The sequence below is a fragment of the Dendrobates tinctorius genome, unplaced genomic scaffold (assembly GCF_039654945.1).
Source record: "Dendrobates tinctorius isolate UK_male_01 unplaced genomic scaffold, ASM3965494v1 ptg000155l, whole genome shotgun sequence".
In the NCBI taxonomy this organism is placed as follows: Eukaryota; Metazoa; Chordata; class Amphibia; order Anura; family Dendrobatidae; genus Dendrobates; species Dendrobates tinctorius.
The window spans coordinates 22,745,177-22,761,190 of NW_027361822.1; the positions used below are offsets into that span (position 1 = coordinate 22,745,177).

General features: G+C 43.1%; 1 protein-coding gene across 1 annotated transcript in view; it reads left to right on the forward strand.

Moving 5' to 3' along the window:
- Nucleotides 1–8,134, forward strand: part of LOC141051133 (uncharacterized) — a 138,559-nt gene extending 130,425 nt beyond the window's left edge. Inside the window, exon 8 of the mRNA XM_073548017.1 lies at nucleotides 7,640–8,134. Coding sequence (XP_073404118.1) covers nucleotides 7,640–8,060 — 421 coding nt within the window. The 3' untranslated portion in view covers nucleotides 8,061–8,134. The remainder of the gene's footprint in view (nucleotides 1–7,639) is intronic.
- The last annotated feature ends 7,880 nt before the right edge of the window (nucleotides 8,135–16,014 follow it).

Here is a 16,014-nt window from a genome sequence, read left to right on the forward strand (position 1 = left end):
TGGGCCTGAGGTGCTGACGTATTGTTTCAGCAACCAAGCTAATGTTAGGCCACATGCCTGGGCTATGTCTGATCATTTGTCTTCAGTTTGCTGCCGTATGTCATGAGCGCTTCTCTTCGGTTGTTTTCATGATTTTGCTACTTTGGCCTCATGATTGGGCTTCAGAGTTTTAACTTAAGCCAGGACCTACTGTTTGTCCGCATTTTGTGGTTGAGTAACACTCAAATGTTTCGATTACTTTTTTGCCAGACAAGATTTAGTCTGACTACTTCATGTATAGGAGGGCATATGATGCAGTACATTATCTCGTATTTGGAGACTGCTCTCCAGCTGCACCTCATAATGAATTAATTGGCTCCTTCAGGAAGGGCAATCCTGATAATTGAGATGTACCACTGAAAGAGAAAATTTATCCAGAATTCACAAGTTTACTCTCATACAGTTGTGGCCAAAAGTATTGACACCCCTGCAATTCTGTCAGATAATACTCAGTTTCTTCCTGAAAATGATTGCAAACACAAATTCTTTGGTATTATTATCTTCATTTAATTTGTCTTAAATGAAAAAACACAAAAGAGAATGAAGCAAAACATTGATCATTTCACACAAAACTCCAAAAATGGGCCAGACAAAAGTATTGACACCCTCAGCCTAATACTTGGTTGCACAACCTTTAGCCAAAATAACTGCGATCAACCGCTTCCGGTAACCATCAATGAGTTTCTTACAATGCTCTGCTGGAATTTTAGACCATTCTTCTTTGGCAAACTGCTCCAGGTCCCTGATATTTGAAGGGTGCCTTCTCCAAGCTGCCATTTTTAGATCTCTCCACAGGTATTCTATGGGATTCAGGTCTGGACTCATTGCTGGCCACCTTAGAAGTCTCCAGTGCTTTCTCTCAAACCATTTTCTAGTGCTTTTTGAAGTGTGTTTTGGGTCATTGTCCTGCTGGAAGACCCATGACTTCTGAGGGAGACCCAGCTTTCTCACACTGGGCCCTACATTATGCTGCAATATTTGTTGGTAGTCGTCAGACTTCATAATCCCATGCACACGGTCAAGCAGTCCAGTGCCAGAGGCAGCAAAGCAACCCCAAAACATCAGGGAACCTCCGCCATGTTTGACTGTAGGGACCGTGTTCTTTTCTTTGAATGCCTCTTTTTTTCTCCTGTAAACTCTATGTTGATGCCTTTGCCAAAAAAGCTCTACTTTTGTCTCATCTGACTAGAGAACATTCTTCCAAAACGTTTTAGGCTTTTTCAGGTAAGTTTTGGCAAACTCCAGCCTGGCTTTTTTATGTCTCGGGGTAAGAAGTGGGGTCTTCCTGGGTCTCCTATTATACAGTCCCTTTTCATTTAGACGCCAACGGATAGTACGGGTTGACACTGTTGTACCCTCGGACTGCAGGGCAGCTTGAACTTGTCTGGATGTTAGTCGAGGTTCTTTATCCAACATCCGCACAATCTTGCGTTGAAATCTCTTGTCAATTTTTCTTTTCCGTCCACATCTAGGGAGGTTAGCCACAGTGCCATGGGCTTTAAACTTCTTGATGACACTGCGCACGGTAGACACAGGAACATTCAGGTCTTTGGAGATGGACTTGTAGCTTTGAGATTGCTCATGCTTCCTCACAATTTGGTTTCTCAAGTCCTCAGACAGTTCTTTGGTCTTCTTTCTTTTCTCCATGCTCAATGTGGTACACACAAGGACACAGGACAGAGGTTGAGTTAACTTTAATCCATGTCAACTGGCTGCAAGTGTGATTTAGTTATTGCCAACACCTGTTAGGTGCCACAGGTAAGTTACAGGTGCTGTTAATTACACAAATTAGAGAAGCATCACATGATTTTTCAAACAGTGCCAATACTTTTGTCCACCCTCTTTTTTATGTTTGGTGTGGAAATATATCCAATTTGGCTTTAGGACAATTCTTTTTGTGTTTTTTCATTTAAGACAAATTAAATGAAGATAATAATACCAAAGAATTTGTGTTTGCAATCATTTTCAGGAAGAAATTGAGTATTATCTGACAGAATTGCAGGGGTGTCAATACTTTTGGCCACAACTGTAAATATGAGTCAGAGCACAACTCTGGCCTCATGCCTCACTTCCTCTCAGCAAGTACGCCTTGTGACTCGTGACTCAGGGCCTCATACACCTCTTGGCTCCAGACCTCTGGTCTTTAGCTTTGAGCTTCTGACCTCTGGGCTTGGGCCTTATCCCTCCGGGATTGGGCCTCGTGTCTTTGTGCTTGGGTCTCGTATTCTTCAGGACTCATAAACCTTGGGCCTCCGAGCCTCTAGCCTTATAAATTTCTTCCTCGTAAATCTTTTGTCTGAGCCTTAGGGTTCTGGCTATGTTCCTCTAGCCTCACTTCTTGGGGCACACCATGCGTCTCTATCCTCACCTCCGGTAGGTGGGTGCCTTGTTCCTCTGGACCTGGATCCAGCTTCATTTGCCTCATTCTGACGGAGTCATCCCTTAATTGCTAAACTTTGTATTCTATTTTATCATTTATGGTTGAAGGGAAAAATAGTTCTGTCAAGTTCATCTTAGAATATGACATACTATGGATTCCCGTTTGCTTCCAAACTCCTTGAGCAGCATGTCCATGCTCAACTTTCCTCCCACCTCTCATCTAACTTCCTACTTGACATCCTCCAATCTGGCTTCCGCTCCCACCACTCTACTGAAACTGCCCAGACCAAAATTACTAATGACTTACTCACAGCCAAAGCTAACAGACAGTTCTCCATCCTCCTCCTTCTCGACCTGTCCTCTGCCTTCGACACAGTGGACCACTGCCTACTGCTACAGATTCTTTCTTCCCTTGGCATCAAAGACCTTGCCCAGTCCTGGATCCCTCATATCTATCTGACCGCACATTCAGCGTTTCCCACTCCCACACTACCTCCTCATCCCGCCCTCTCTCTGTTGGAGTCCCCCAAGGCTCTGTCCTGGGGCCCCTACTTTTTTCCATCTATACTCTTGGCCTAGGACAACTCAAAGTCCCATGGCTTCCAGTACCACCTGTATGCGGACGACACTCAGATCTACCTCTCTAGCCCAGATGTCACCTCTCTGCTGTCCAGAATCTTGGAGATCTATTAGCCATATCCTCCTTTTTCACCTCTCGCTTCCTAAAACTCAATGTAGACAAAACTGAACTCATTGTCTTTCCTCCATCTCACGTATCTTCCCTACCCGAACTATCTGTTATGGTAAACGGCATCACACTCTCTCCCGCACCTGAAATCCGCTGCCTCGGAGTATCTCTCGACTCTGCCCTGTCCTTCAAACCACATGTCCAAACTCTTGCCACTTCCTGTCTCCTCCAACTCAAAAATATTTCCAGAATCTGTCCCTTCCTCAGCTCTCAATCTACTAAAACTCTTGTACATGCCCTCATCATCTCCTGCCTTGACTACTGCAACACTCTCCTCTGTTGCCTCCCTGCTAACTCTCTTGCATCACTCCAGTCTGTCCTCAACTCTGCTGCCTGACTAATCCACCTCTCTCCTCACTACTCCCCTGTCTCTCTCCTCTGCAAATCCCTCCACTGGCTCCCAATTCAGCAACGAATCCAGTCCAAACTACTAACACTGACCTACAAAGCCATCCATAACCTATCCCCTCCCTATATCTCTGAACTAATCTCCCAATATCTTCCCTCACATAATCTTCGATCCTCCCAAGACCTCCTACTCTCCTCCACACTTATTCATTCCTCACACAACCGCCTCCAAGATTTCTCCCGAATATCCCCTATCCTCTGGAATTCCATGCCTCAACTCGTCCGATTATCCACCACCCTCGGATACTTCAAACGGAACCTGAAAACCCATCTTTTCAGGAAAGCTTACAGCCTGCAATAACCATTCTGCCGCCTCACCACCACCAGAGCTGCTGCACCCCCGACCTTCTGTCTCTTCCCCACTATGCCATAGAATGTAAGTCCGCAAGGACAGGGTCCTCTCCACTCTGTACCAGTCTGTCATTGTACATTTGTTTACTGTTAACGATATCTATAACTTTGTATGTAACCCCCCTTCTCATGTACAGCACCATGGAATTGATGGCGCTATATAAATAAATAATAATTCAGGGAGAGGAGTTAAAGCCCCATGAGGCAGATGCTAATTTCCCCATGTGAGGGGAAGAGATCCTTCCTGAATCCACATACAGTGGTGTAAAAAGTATTTAGTCAGCCACCAGCCTGGTTCAAGGCTACGATTTTGTTTCTGGTGTGCCTTGACAGCTCTTTGGTCTTCACCATCATGGAGTTTGGAGTGTGACTTTTTGAGGTTATGGACTGGTGTCTTTTATACTGATAAGTTGAAACAGGTGCCATTACTGCAGGTAATGAGTGGAGGACAGAAGAGCCTCTTAAAGAAGTTACAGGTCTGTGAGAGCCAGAAATCTTGCATGTTTTTAGGTGACCAAATACTTATTTTCCACCATAATTTGTAAAATAAATCTTGCCAAATCAGACAAGGTGATTTTCTGGATTTGTTTTCTCATTTTGACTCTCATAGTTGTGGTCTACCTATGATGTCAATTACAGGCCTCTCTCATCTTTTTAAGTGGGAGAACTTGCACAATTGGTGGCTGACTAAATACTTTTTTCCCCACTGTACATCAATCATACTAGTTTTGGGATCAATGTCACTTCACAGAATCTAGTACCCATAACCTGTAATATTATATTGTACTTTGTTGGGAATCAAACATTACCGCATCATGTTATAGTAGAGAATCCATAGTCTCATTGCTCTGGCAGTATGCACTCCATTCTCTGAGTGGAATGATATCTTCTTTCCTCTACATAGAGTATGGCTCCCTTGTCACTGTTGTATACTAGGTGTAAAAGATCATTGGGAATAATTCTTGCTGTTCATTCATATATTTTCACATTTGTAGTGGAAATGTCTTTAGACAATTGTTTTTCCAAGCTAAGTGAGCCCAAATTTGATAACCCATCCCATTTACCAAGAAAAAAAATTGATGCATGTATATAACCACATAAGTCTACATGTACTGTATAGGTGCAAATTCAAACCCATTGTCTTGGGGATACAGTCCAGCCCCAATTATGCAGTCTGTCTTTTGTGGGAAAGGTTTGTTCTAAGAGCTCTCTGAGTTGGACAAAGGTCCTGTATTAGGAGCTATGGCTATAACAAATCAGTTCATGATTTTTCTTACCTTATGGCAGGAGTGATGGTAAGTGCATTTACTGTGGCTGCTTTCATCAATACCAGAGTCCAAGCTCCCTTTGTAATTAACATCAGCATTAGCGGAGTGATGAACCACGTTTCTCTACCAGATGGTGTAATGATTAACCTAACGCGTTGGTAATGGTAGGGGAGGTTGCCTGCCGGACTGCGGTTGTATAGTTCTTTAGATTCAATGGTGGTCCAACTCCTGACTTGAGATCTAGGGATTTAATGATTTAGAATAAACGTCAGTGGGCTTCGGGGCGTGTAATGTATAAATATCCCAATGCTGTGCCCATTTTTCCGTACTCTAAAAATGATTGTATTAGTCTTTCAGCAAACTAGAGCCTCTGTCATACAGGACTCCTTGTGGTATGGTAAGCACGGCTGTACTCAGGGATTAGTTCACCATCTGTAACGTGCTGCTGCAGTGCAGTACAGAGCAACCTCCACCAGGGGGTGATGGTGAGGGAAGAGAGGTTGCACACACACTCACAGCATAGTAACACAGAGCAACAGCACAGGTGTCACGGGTAATGAAAGAGTGGTCAGACTAGCCGAAGTCAGCAACTGTCAGGGACGAGCGAGAAGTCAGGACCTACTAGGAACGTGGTATCAGAAACGTAAGATGTAAGCCATTGTCAGGGTACAGTCAAGAGGGTCAAAAGCCAGTCGGAAAGTGTGGTATCAGAAACGGAAAAAACGGAAGCACAGTCCAGAGATCAAGCCGAGTCATACACAAGTCTAGGTAATCAGGGGCAGAAAGAACACTAAAGGAATATAGGTCAGAGGCACTAGCTTGGAAGCTTGCGGTATAGCTGACGCTGGCCCGCAGGCTGCAGAGGACTGAAACAGCCCAGCCAGCTCCAGAACGAGGCAGAGGGGATTAACCCCTGCATGACCAGTCCAAAGAGAAGTCAGCAGAAAACAAACTCAGGACTGAATCACGACACCATCGTTTTCTCTGCAATAAGAGGTGTTCAAAGTCTATTCTGTGACTGCAGTGTTTATAAGTATAATTCATCTAACACAGTTATTGCAGCTTATTTTTGGGGTTGTGGTCCAACAGTGGGTTGTCACTCTCTATCCTGATTCTGCCGTAGAATTTAGCCACCTCATTTGTGCTTAATATTTGGCATTATACATATATCAGACACTCACTACAGTAATGTAGCTTTATAAAGATTTGATCCTAATCTAATCTGTTTCACAGGGCTTTGGTGTTTTGGGGTATTATGGATTTAAAACTGGGCATATTGTTCCCATTTAGGTTATTGGATTAGGCTTTTGGCCCTGTGCTACAAAACTCCTTGTGCCATGGTGGTGGTGGGGGGGCGTCTGTATGCAGGGTTTAGTTACGGATTTAAAGCCAGGACCAGGCATATTGTTTTTAGTTAGGGTTATGGAGATGCACTTCATAGGTTTTCAAGTGCTTAGTAAATTCTATTGTATATGTTTTTTTTTCAAATCATACAATAGCTAGCCTAGTTCTTATCCAGGACTGTGGTCCTTTAGGGCTTCTCTATCCCATCCCCCCCCAACCCCGCACCTCTCCAGTGCTATGTCTTCGGTATTGCTTCTTTTGTGTTGTCCAGAGGAACGGACTGGAAAAGGGGAATTAGACCCACAAGAAATTCTGTTTCCAGGTAGTCCCTCAGGACAGCACCATTATTTCCACTCTCTTATATTTTATCTTGCAGATGAGTATCCATTAGTTCATATAGACCATTTGTATCCATCCTTCTGTGGTAATTTTGAAAAACAATGGAGGGTCGAGGTGGGAGCAACCTTATAAGTTCTTTGTGATCCTGTTCCTGTAAACGTCAAGGAAGGACTATACCCTGGTTTCCTGTCCTTGGGAACTACCTGGAAATCAGATTACTATTAGGTCAAATTCCCTTTTTTGGGATCTGAGTGGATTTGGGACTTTTTTCCAGCATTCTGGGAGGCAGAATGAACAAACTTGCAATTTCTATGTATATTTTAGAAATGTTATAGAAATGTATTTTTTAAGGATATTTTATTCAAAAATAATCTTTATTCTTTGCAGATAACTGTACCAGGAGATCACAGGAACAAGTGACATCTGCAATTTTTGAATTAGATGACCCTGAGATCACACAAGATATATGTGAAGTGAATGCCATTACTCGAGATATAGCATCATCCCTTCACAGCAAAGATCTGTCATCTGATCCTTTTAAACAGGTCCTATCTTCTGATTCATCACAGACCACCACAAAAAATAAAAGTAAAAAAAGACTCATTAAAAATCAAACTGCTCTTACAGCAAAGAAGCCATTATTAAGTGCAGAAAATCGAAATAATTTTCCCCCTAAAATGTCTTCTAAAAAATATCACACAAAGGAGAGACTTTCTTGCTTACAGTGTGGGAAATATTTTAACCAGAAATCAAAGCTTGTTAGACATGAGAGAGTTCACACAGGGGAGAAGCCATATTCATGTTCAGAATGTGGGAAATGTTTTAATCAAAAATCAATTTTGGTTACCCATCAGAGAACTCACACAGGGGAAAAACCTTTTTCATGTTCAGAATGTGGAAAATGTTTTAATCAAAAATCAGTTTTAGTTACCCATCAGAGAACTCACACAGGGGAGAAACCTTTTTCATGTTCAGAATGTGGGAAATGTTTTACAGTTAAATCACATCTTGTTAGACACCAGAGAACTCACACAGGGGAGAAACTTTTTTCATGTTCAGAATGTGGGAAATGTTTTAAGCAGAAATCATATTTAATTGGCCATCAGAGGACTCACACAGGGGAAAAACGATATGTGTTTTCTTGTACAGTTTGTAAAAATATAACACAAAGTAACAACATATAAGTAAATGAGAATGCAAGTTAGAACTTACCGTATTTTTCTGATTATAAGACGCACTTTTGTTCCCCCAAATTTTGGGGGAAAGTGGGGGGGTGTCTTTTAATCCGCGTGGGTGCTGTAGAGGAGGGGGGTGGCTCAGGAGTGGTGTCAGGGGGCTGGGGTGGGCTGGCTGTGGGCTGCAGACACAGTGGGAGGTCACGTGTTCCCGCTCATTATGTAATATTCACCGCGCCGAGTTGGTGGACAGGGGAGCAGCGCATATTGCATGTGCCTGCACTCTCCCCCCCACTGCCCCGTCACTATAGTCACCTTCTGATGATGGCTCCGTGCTCCCAGCTCCCCCACGGCTCTTCCTGTGTCTGTGCCAATAGGACCTGCAGTCACGTGACTCCCAGTGTGCAGCACTGCGGTCATGTGATGGAAGGTCCTGAATCTACAATTAAATGCCTGTATGAGCAGCTCCTGGATGTCAGCACAGACACAGGAAGAGCCGTGGGGGAGCTGGGAGCACGGAGCCATCATCGGAAGGTGAGTTAACTGTTTGTTATTTTATCATGTGCTTGCCAGCAGGGGGGAATGTAGGGACGGGGGGCCGTGTCAATGCCAGCAGGGGGGAATATAGGGACGGGGGGTCATGTCCTTGCAAGCAGGGGGGAATATAGGGACGGGGGGCCGTGTGCATGCCAGCAGGGAGGAATATAGGGACGGGGGGGTCGTGTCCATGCCAGCAGGGGGGATTATAAGGACGGGGGGCCGTGTGCATGCCAGCAGGGGGCAATATAGGGACGGGGGGGCGTGTGCATGCCAGCAGGGGGGAATATAGGGACGGGGGGCCATGTGCATGCCAGCAGGGGAAAATATAGGGACGGGGGGGCTGTGTGCATGCCAGCAGGGGGGAATATAGGGACGGGGGGGCTGTGTGCATGCCAGCAGGGGGGGAATATAGGGATGAGGGGGCCATATACCAGGATGGGGGTTATATAGATACCAGGAAGATGGACATATATATGATTTGAAAGACGGACACTGGCATTATAAGACACACCTACATTTAACCTAAAAAAAAATTTTTTCTCTTTTTCTTCACCAAATTTGGATGTGCGTATTGTACAGCGAAAAATACGGTACATTACAATTAAAATATATGTAGTTCTCAATAGACATCTCTTAGCTAACAAGCAATATAACATTAGCATTAAATATTTCATATTATTATATATTTATGTATTTATTTTAAAGACAAGAGCATTGAGATTCTCTTCACCCGCGCCCCCCCAAAAAGTCTAAAATTTGCTCGCCTAAAGTTTTTGTTTCCTGGTGTCTGTGGGCATCACATTATGGTTTAATACTTTTTACAAAAGAAAATATTTGGGGGCGCTACTGTTCCTGTATGGATACCCGCCGCACGACAGGGCAACACACCACACTGTTGTAAATTATAATCGAAAATTGTTAAGATGTGTCTGCGCTGAAATATCCACACTCCCCTAGAATCGGACCAATTGGACCGTAGTATTCATTGGATCCCACCACGTGACTGCTCACGTCACGAAGGTCCTGCAGCTATCCAGCAGCCGACGGCACCACGCTGTGTATTGTGCTGCGAAGAACGCTGGCGCTCCATGGGAACAGTGAGTAATGTAAGAGACTGCCACCGGCCGGGACAGTTCTCCATTAAACTATTTTTGGAAGTGACTTACTCCACTCTACCCTTCAGCGACTTTATTGTGCATGCTGCAAGGACAGTTCTATATTAATCTTCCTAGCAATGGAACTCTGATTCGGTTGAGCTTGGAGGAAATGGTTGCAGTCTGCTCCTTGTCCTGTGAATAAAGCTCCGTGATAGACACAATTAAGGTAGAGTGAAAAGGGGTGATTTTTTGAAGTTTTTTCTATGGGACCTATTTATATTACAGAATTATAGGTTGTGTTTTGTTTTCTATTTTTATATTTTACATATTTGTTCATCCTCTTTGTTTTAATTCCCTGCAATCAATCTAATTAGGATTGGGGTGATTTATTGCTCTATTAATAAGTCCGATTCTAGGGGAGTGTGGATATTTCAGCGCAGACACATCTTAACAAGTTTAATACTTTTTACCCTTACCAGAACAGAAAATAGGTTAATAAGCAAGAAAATAATCACGTCAAACTGACAGCTCCCCAACTCCATCCCAAAGAGGAATGTATATGTTTGCATTGTATGTACCATGTACAGTATATACACTGGGTTCCAAATTATTATGCAAAAAATATTTCCTAATATTTTCTCTAAATTACCTATATGAATTGCAGTCATTGTTATTTTCCAGTCATCTAATAATTCTAGTATAATTGCAATGTTTTTGAACAAACTGCCTATGAAAACAGTATATTTTTAAAAATAAGAAACACTCAAAATGCATGTTCCAAATTATTATACACAGCAGAGTTTTCAACCTTTTTATTTTTATTTTGAGCAAAAAAATGGTCAATTGTGAAATTATAAGCATTATCAGCTTATTACAAAATGAAATCAAACAGTTTTCAAGTCAAAACTTTATTCTAGGTGATGTTACATTTGCACATAGGACCCCTTGTTCGAAAGAAGCTTCTGTACTCTCTCGTCCATTGAATTTGTCAGTTTTTGGATGGTTTGTGCTTCAATTGTTTTGCATGTGGACAGAATACCCTCCCAGAGCTGTTGCTTAGGTGTGAACTGCCTCCCGCCATCATAGACACTCCTTTTGATGATGCTCCAGAGGTTCTCAATGGGGTTGAGGTCAGGGGAAGATGGTGGCCACACCATAAGTTTGTCCTCTTTTATGCCCATAGCAGCCAGAGATGCAGATGTGTTATTTGCAGTATGAGATGGTGCATTATCATGCATGAAAATGATCTTGCTGCGGAAAGCACGGTTCTTCCTCTTGAACCATGGCAGGAAGTGCTGTTTTAGAAACTCCACAAAGATTATGGAGTTCATCTTTACCCCTTCAGGGATCCTAAAGGGGCCAACAATCTCTCTCCCCATGATTCCAGCTCAAAACATTAATCCACCTCCTCCTTGTTGGCGCCTTAGCCGTGTTTTCATGGGGTGTCCATCAACCAGCCATCCTCCACTCCATCCATCTGGACCATCGAGCGTTGCACGGCACTCATCGGTGAACAAAACAGTTTGGAAGTCAGTCTTCATGTATCGTTTGGCCCACTGGAGCCGATTCTGCTTGTGTGCAGTGGATAGAGATGGTCGACAGGATGGCTTGCGCACAGCTGCAAACCTCTTAAGGACCCTGCATCTTGTTGTTCGGGGGACGTTGGAGGTACCAGCAGCTTCAAAAACTTGTCTGCTGCTATGACAAGGCATTTTTGCAGCTGCTCTTTTAACCTGACGCAATTGCCTGTTGGAAAGAGTCCTCAATTTTTCCTTATCAGCACGCACACGTGTGTGCTGGGAATCGTTACATACTTCTTGATTGTGCGATGATCACGATGAAGTGTCTTGGCAATGTTGATTGTAGTCATGCCCTGACCTAAATACTCCACAATTTGTTGCTTCTCAGCAGCCGACACATCCTTTTTCTTTCCCATTTTGGCAAAAAATGTAGGCTGCTTAATAATGTGGAACAGCCTTCTTAAGTAGTCTTGCCTTTATTTGGACACACCTGCCAAACTAATTTGCACAGGTATCTGCAATTGCTTTCAGTGATATAAAGAGCCCTGACACACATCACCATCAATGAATTTAAATGACAAACAAAAAAATTCTAACCTTATCACTCCTAAACTCTTTTTGCATAATAATTTGGAACACAGTTTATTTGCAGCAATAAAACAAAATATTTAATAAAGGGTAGGGAAGTCTGTGCTACCTATGGACGCCAGGAAACGAAAATTTCAGGTGAGCAAATTTTATACTTTCCTGGTCGTTCTATGGCAGCACATGTGATTTGAAAAGCAGTTAAAAAAAACTTTAGGGCGGGGAACAGAAAACAACTGCTTACTGCAGCACTCTTTTTCCAAAGGCTGAATCCTCTGCAGCAGAGATATCTAATCTGTAATGCTTCACAAAGGTAGATGACCAGGTGGCTGCTCTACAGATATTTTCCGGTGGAACATGCTCCAATTCAGCCCAAGAAGCGGAGATAGCTCTATTGCAGTGGTTTTGACCTCCGAACTGCACAAATAAGTTTTCATCCTTTCTGAAAACTTGGGACATCTGAAGGTCAAAGAAGGAGTATTCTCCATACCTCTAACAAATGTAAACGCTGTTGCTCATCCCCATTGAATTAGGGAAAATGATTGGCAGAATCACCTCTTGATTGATGTTTTAGGCTTTATTGATCTTGGGAATAAAACCTGGTATTGCTTGAGGGCAATATATGATTTGAGAAGATGTGCAAGTAAGGCTCCCTTGACAATAAAGTTTGTATCTCCCCCAGATGCTTAGTGGTTGTAACAGCTACCTGAAACAGTGTCTTCAATGAGAAATGTTTCATGGATTTCAGATCTTCTGGCTCAAAAGGATATTCATGCAATACTGTCAGCACCAAGGCTAGATCCCATGAGAGCACCAGAGCTAGAAATTGAGGTCTGAAGTTTTTGACCCCTCTGAAGAATGTGCGTACGAGGTGGTGACCTGAAAATGTACAATTCAGACAGGCGTTGACTGACAAGAATTAAGATTTAGTTCTGTTTGGAGAAACTGCAGAATGGAAGCTAGCATTTTTTGTCTAGCTGCTTTGAAGAACACTAGGTAGAGTAGGTTTTCAATCTTCTGGAATAGACCTTACTTGTAGTTGGTCTTCTGGTGGCAGAAAAGGTTTTCAATAACTTGAATCAAGAGGCCCTGAGCCACTAGATCTTCTCGGACAACCTCCATGCCATCAGATTTAATCTGGCAGGATCTGAATAATAGTTGTTCTGTTGTATCAATAGGTCTCGTGTGAGCGGTGAAAGAGACTTTTCATCTTCCTCGGATTATGGAGAGGACAGAGAGATGGTAAATTTAAAGAGTTTTCGCATTCTGGCTTGCAGACATGACATCCAGATCTGGAAGCACCATCTTTCAAGTGATCTGAAGAAAAATGTTATGGTTCAGACTCCACTCTCCCTATGAATGTTGTTGTGATTCAGCCAATCTGCTCTGACATTGGACATTCCTTGATTATGAATGGCTAAAATACTTAGAAGATTTCTTTCTGCCCAGTTGAAGAGTTGCTGACATTCCATCATTAAGGACAGACTTTTGGTTCCCCCTTGCTTGTGGCTGTAATAAACATAGGCCAAGTTGTCGGACCGAACTAACACCACGTGCTAGAATAGGATGGACTGAAAATGGCCCACTCTATTGCTCTTAGCTTTTCAGGTTGGATAATAAATGGGACTCCTTGCTTGACCAGAATCCCTGGACCCAACTGTTGCTGAAATGAGTACTCCAATTTCAGCTTGATGCATCCGATGTGAGAGTCACAGCTTGATGAAGCATCAAAGAATTGCCCTCCACAAGCTGCTTGGAGGTAACCACCAATGAAGATTCTGTTTGGTGGCCATCGGAATTTAGTGAAGTGTTCCAGTTGCTCAAAATCTCTCTCTAGAGAAGACAGTAATGCACCCGAGCCCAAGGCACTGCCTTTTTTGTGGAAGTTGGGGTTCCTAGATCACTCATTGCCGATCGAATGGTGATGTTAGAGCTGTGGATAAGATGCCTCACACTGGACTGCCGCTTGCGGATTCTCTCGTCACATAACCTGATTGAAGGAAGGAGTGAATTGATGATAAACTCCAGGAATTTTTCTACTTTGAAGGGCAAGAGATGGAACTTGGTGTGATTGGTTAGAAACCCATGGGATCTGAGTAACTGTAGGTTACCTGAAGGTGACCCAATACCACCTCCTTGGATGACTAGCCAGTCATCTAGATATGGAACTACATATATTCCCTAAATCACAGTGCTGCTGCAAGAACTACTGAGACCTTGGTGAAAACTCTTGGAGTTGCTGCAAGACGGAATGGAAGACAGGTAAACTGGAAATAGATTATTTTGGACCTCACTTGAACAGCCAATCTAAGAAATTTGTGATAGACTGGTAAAATTGGAATGTACAGATATGCATTCTGAAGATCTATGGTTGACAGGAAGTCTTCTTTCTAAAGAATTGTTACAGAATGAATGGTCTCCATCTTGAATTTTTTCTTTTCCAGAAAACCATTCAGAAAGGTAAGATCTATAAGCCAGGTGCCATTTTTCCTCTGGTTTGAGGACTGGAAAAACCGGAGAGTAAATCTATGACCCTTCTTTGTTGACTTGGACTTGTTTCAGGACCCCGTTTTGAGGGAAGTCTTGTATCAAGTGCCAGACAATCAGTTCTTTGCTCTGATTCCACAGAAAACTATTGGGTGGAAATTCTTTTGTGTCCAGAGAATATACTCTTTAAGGCCATGTTCACACGTTCAGTATTTGGTCAGTATTTTACATCAGTATTTGTAAACAAAAATCAGGAGTGGAATAATCAGAGGGAAAATATAACAGAAACACATGCAACACTTTTGTACTTTTCACCCACTCCTGATTTTGGCTCACAAATATTGATGTAAAATACTGACCAAATACCTAACGTGGCCTATAACTAATAAGACCCAGCGATACTAGGAATTAGGTCCCTATGCTGGAAAAAAACATGGATAATCTTCCTCCTACCGGTAGCTGATTCCCAGCATCAAAACTGTGAAGATTTATGAAAAGATGTCTTGTTTCTTGTAGAAATCACTTCAGGTTTGCTCTATATTGCTTTTTCCCTGAATACCTATTTTGAAATCTGGGGTAGTTTCTCCTTTGAGACCAAATAACTTGAATGTTATGGAAAAAGGAACCCTTATTTTCACCTAAAGATTTAAGTATTTCCTCCAGCTGTGGACCAAAGAGACCTGAGGGCTGAAATGCTTATTCCATCCACAATGCCCTTGTTGCAGAGTTGGCCGTAACTTGAGCATTTTCGCACATCCAGTCGTCACATAGAAAATATGCAGCTTACTTCATAACTAGTAAGTTTTCCAGAATTTCTTCCCTAGAAACCCCTTGCTCTAAGTAATTTGGAAGCTGATTAAGCCATATTCTCATGGCACTGGCGACTGAAACAGAATCCAAAGCCATCTTAGAAGTAGAGGCTTATGCTAAGTAACTCTTTTTTTTTAAAAACAAATCCACCTTTCTGTCCATTTGGTCCTTCGAAGGGAAAAACGATTTCTTTGACAACCTTGCCACTGTGACCTTAAGCGGAGTCGTATGATTATGGTTTACCTTATAGACGTCTTTAAATCTGATTTAAATCTGTTTTTAAACCAGCTGAGAACAATGGATGCTTCTGATTGAACGGAGGTTGCCAGCTCCGGGAAAAATAAGCAGCGCACATGTCTTTATCGCAGTCCCCGGCTAATGCCTGATCACAGCAGGAGCAAAGTCTTTGTCTAGACTTTCTTTTCCTTTTCTGGCAGCAAACCATTAGCAAGGCTCCTTGAGCATAGTCCAGTCCTCCTCTGAGCACCATAATACCTTCAGAAACAGAGTGAAGAGCACACTGCTTAAGCAGTCTGAGGCTGTATACGCTGTAGTCTCTGTTTTATGGTAACCGGGATCTCCAGGGTTAAGGTGGAAGGCAGGGGGACACTGGGACTGACTGGGTCTCCCCTGCTCTGAGTCTCTGCTTTCAAACTAACAGTCTCTTGTTAAGCCTCTCTGCTGAAATCAGGGGCTTTGACCTGTCACCGCGGGCACCAGGGTTGTGTGCATGGGTCTCCGTCTCTGCACTGGATGTCTTCCCCTAACCAGTGGGGGCTTCGCTTCACCATACTTACAGGCAGCAGTTTGTATGTCACGTCCTCCTGTCTTATCTTTCTGGCTGGGAGATCTCTCTCCTCCTCTGCGTGCAGCTGCGTCCTGTCTCCTGCACAAGCTGCTCTACCCTGACTGCGCTTTGTCTTC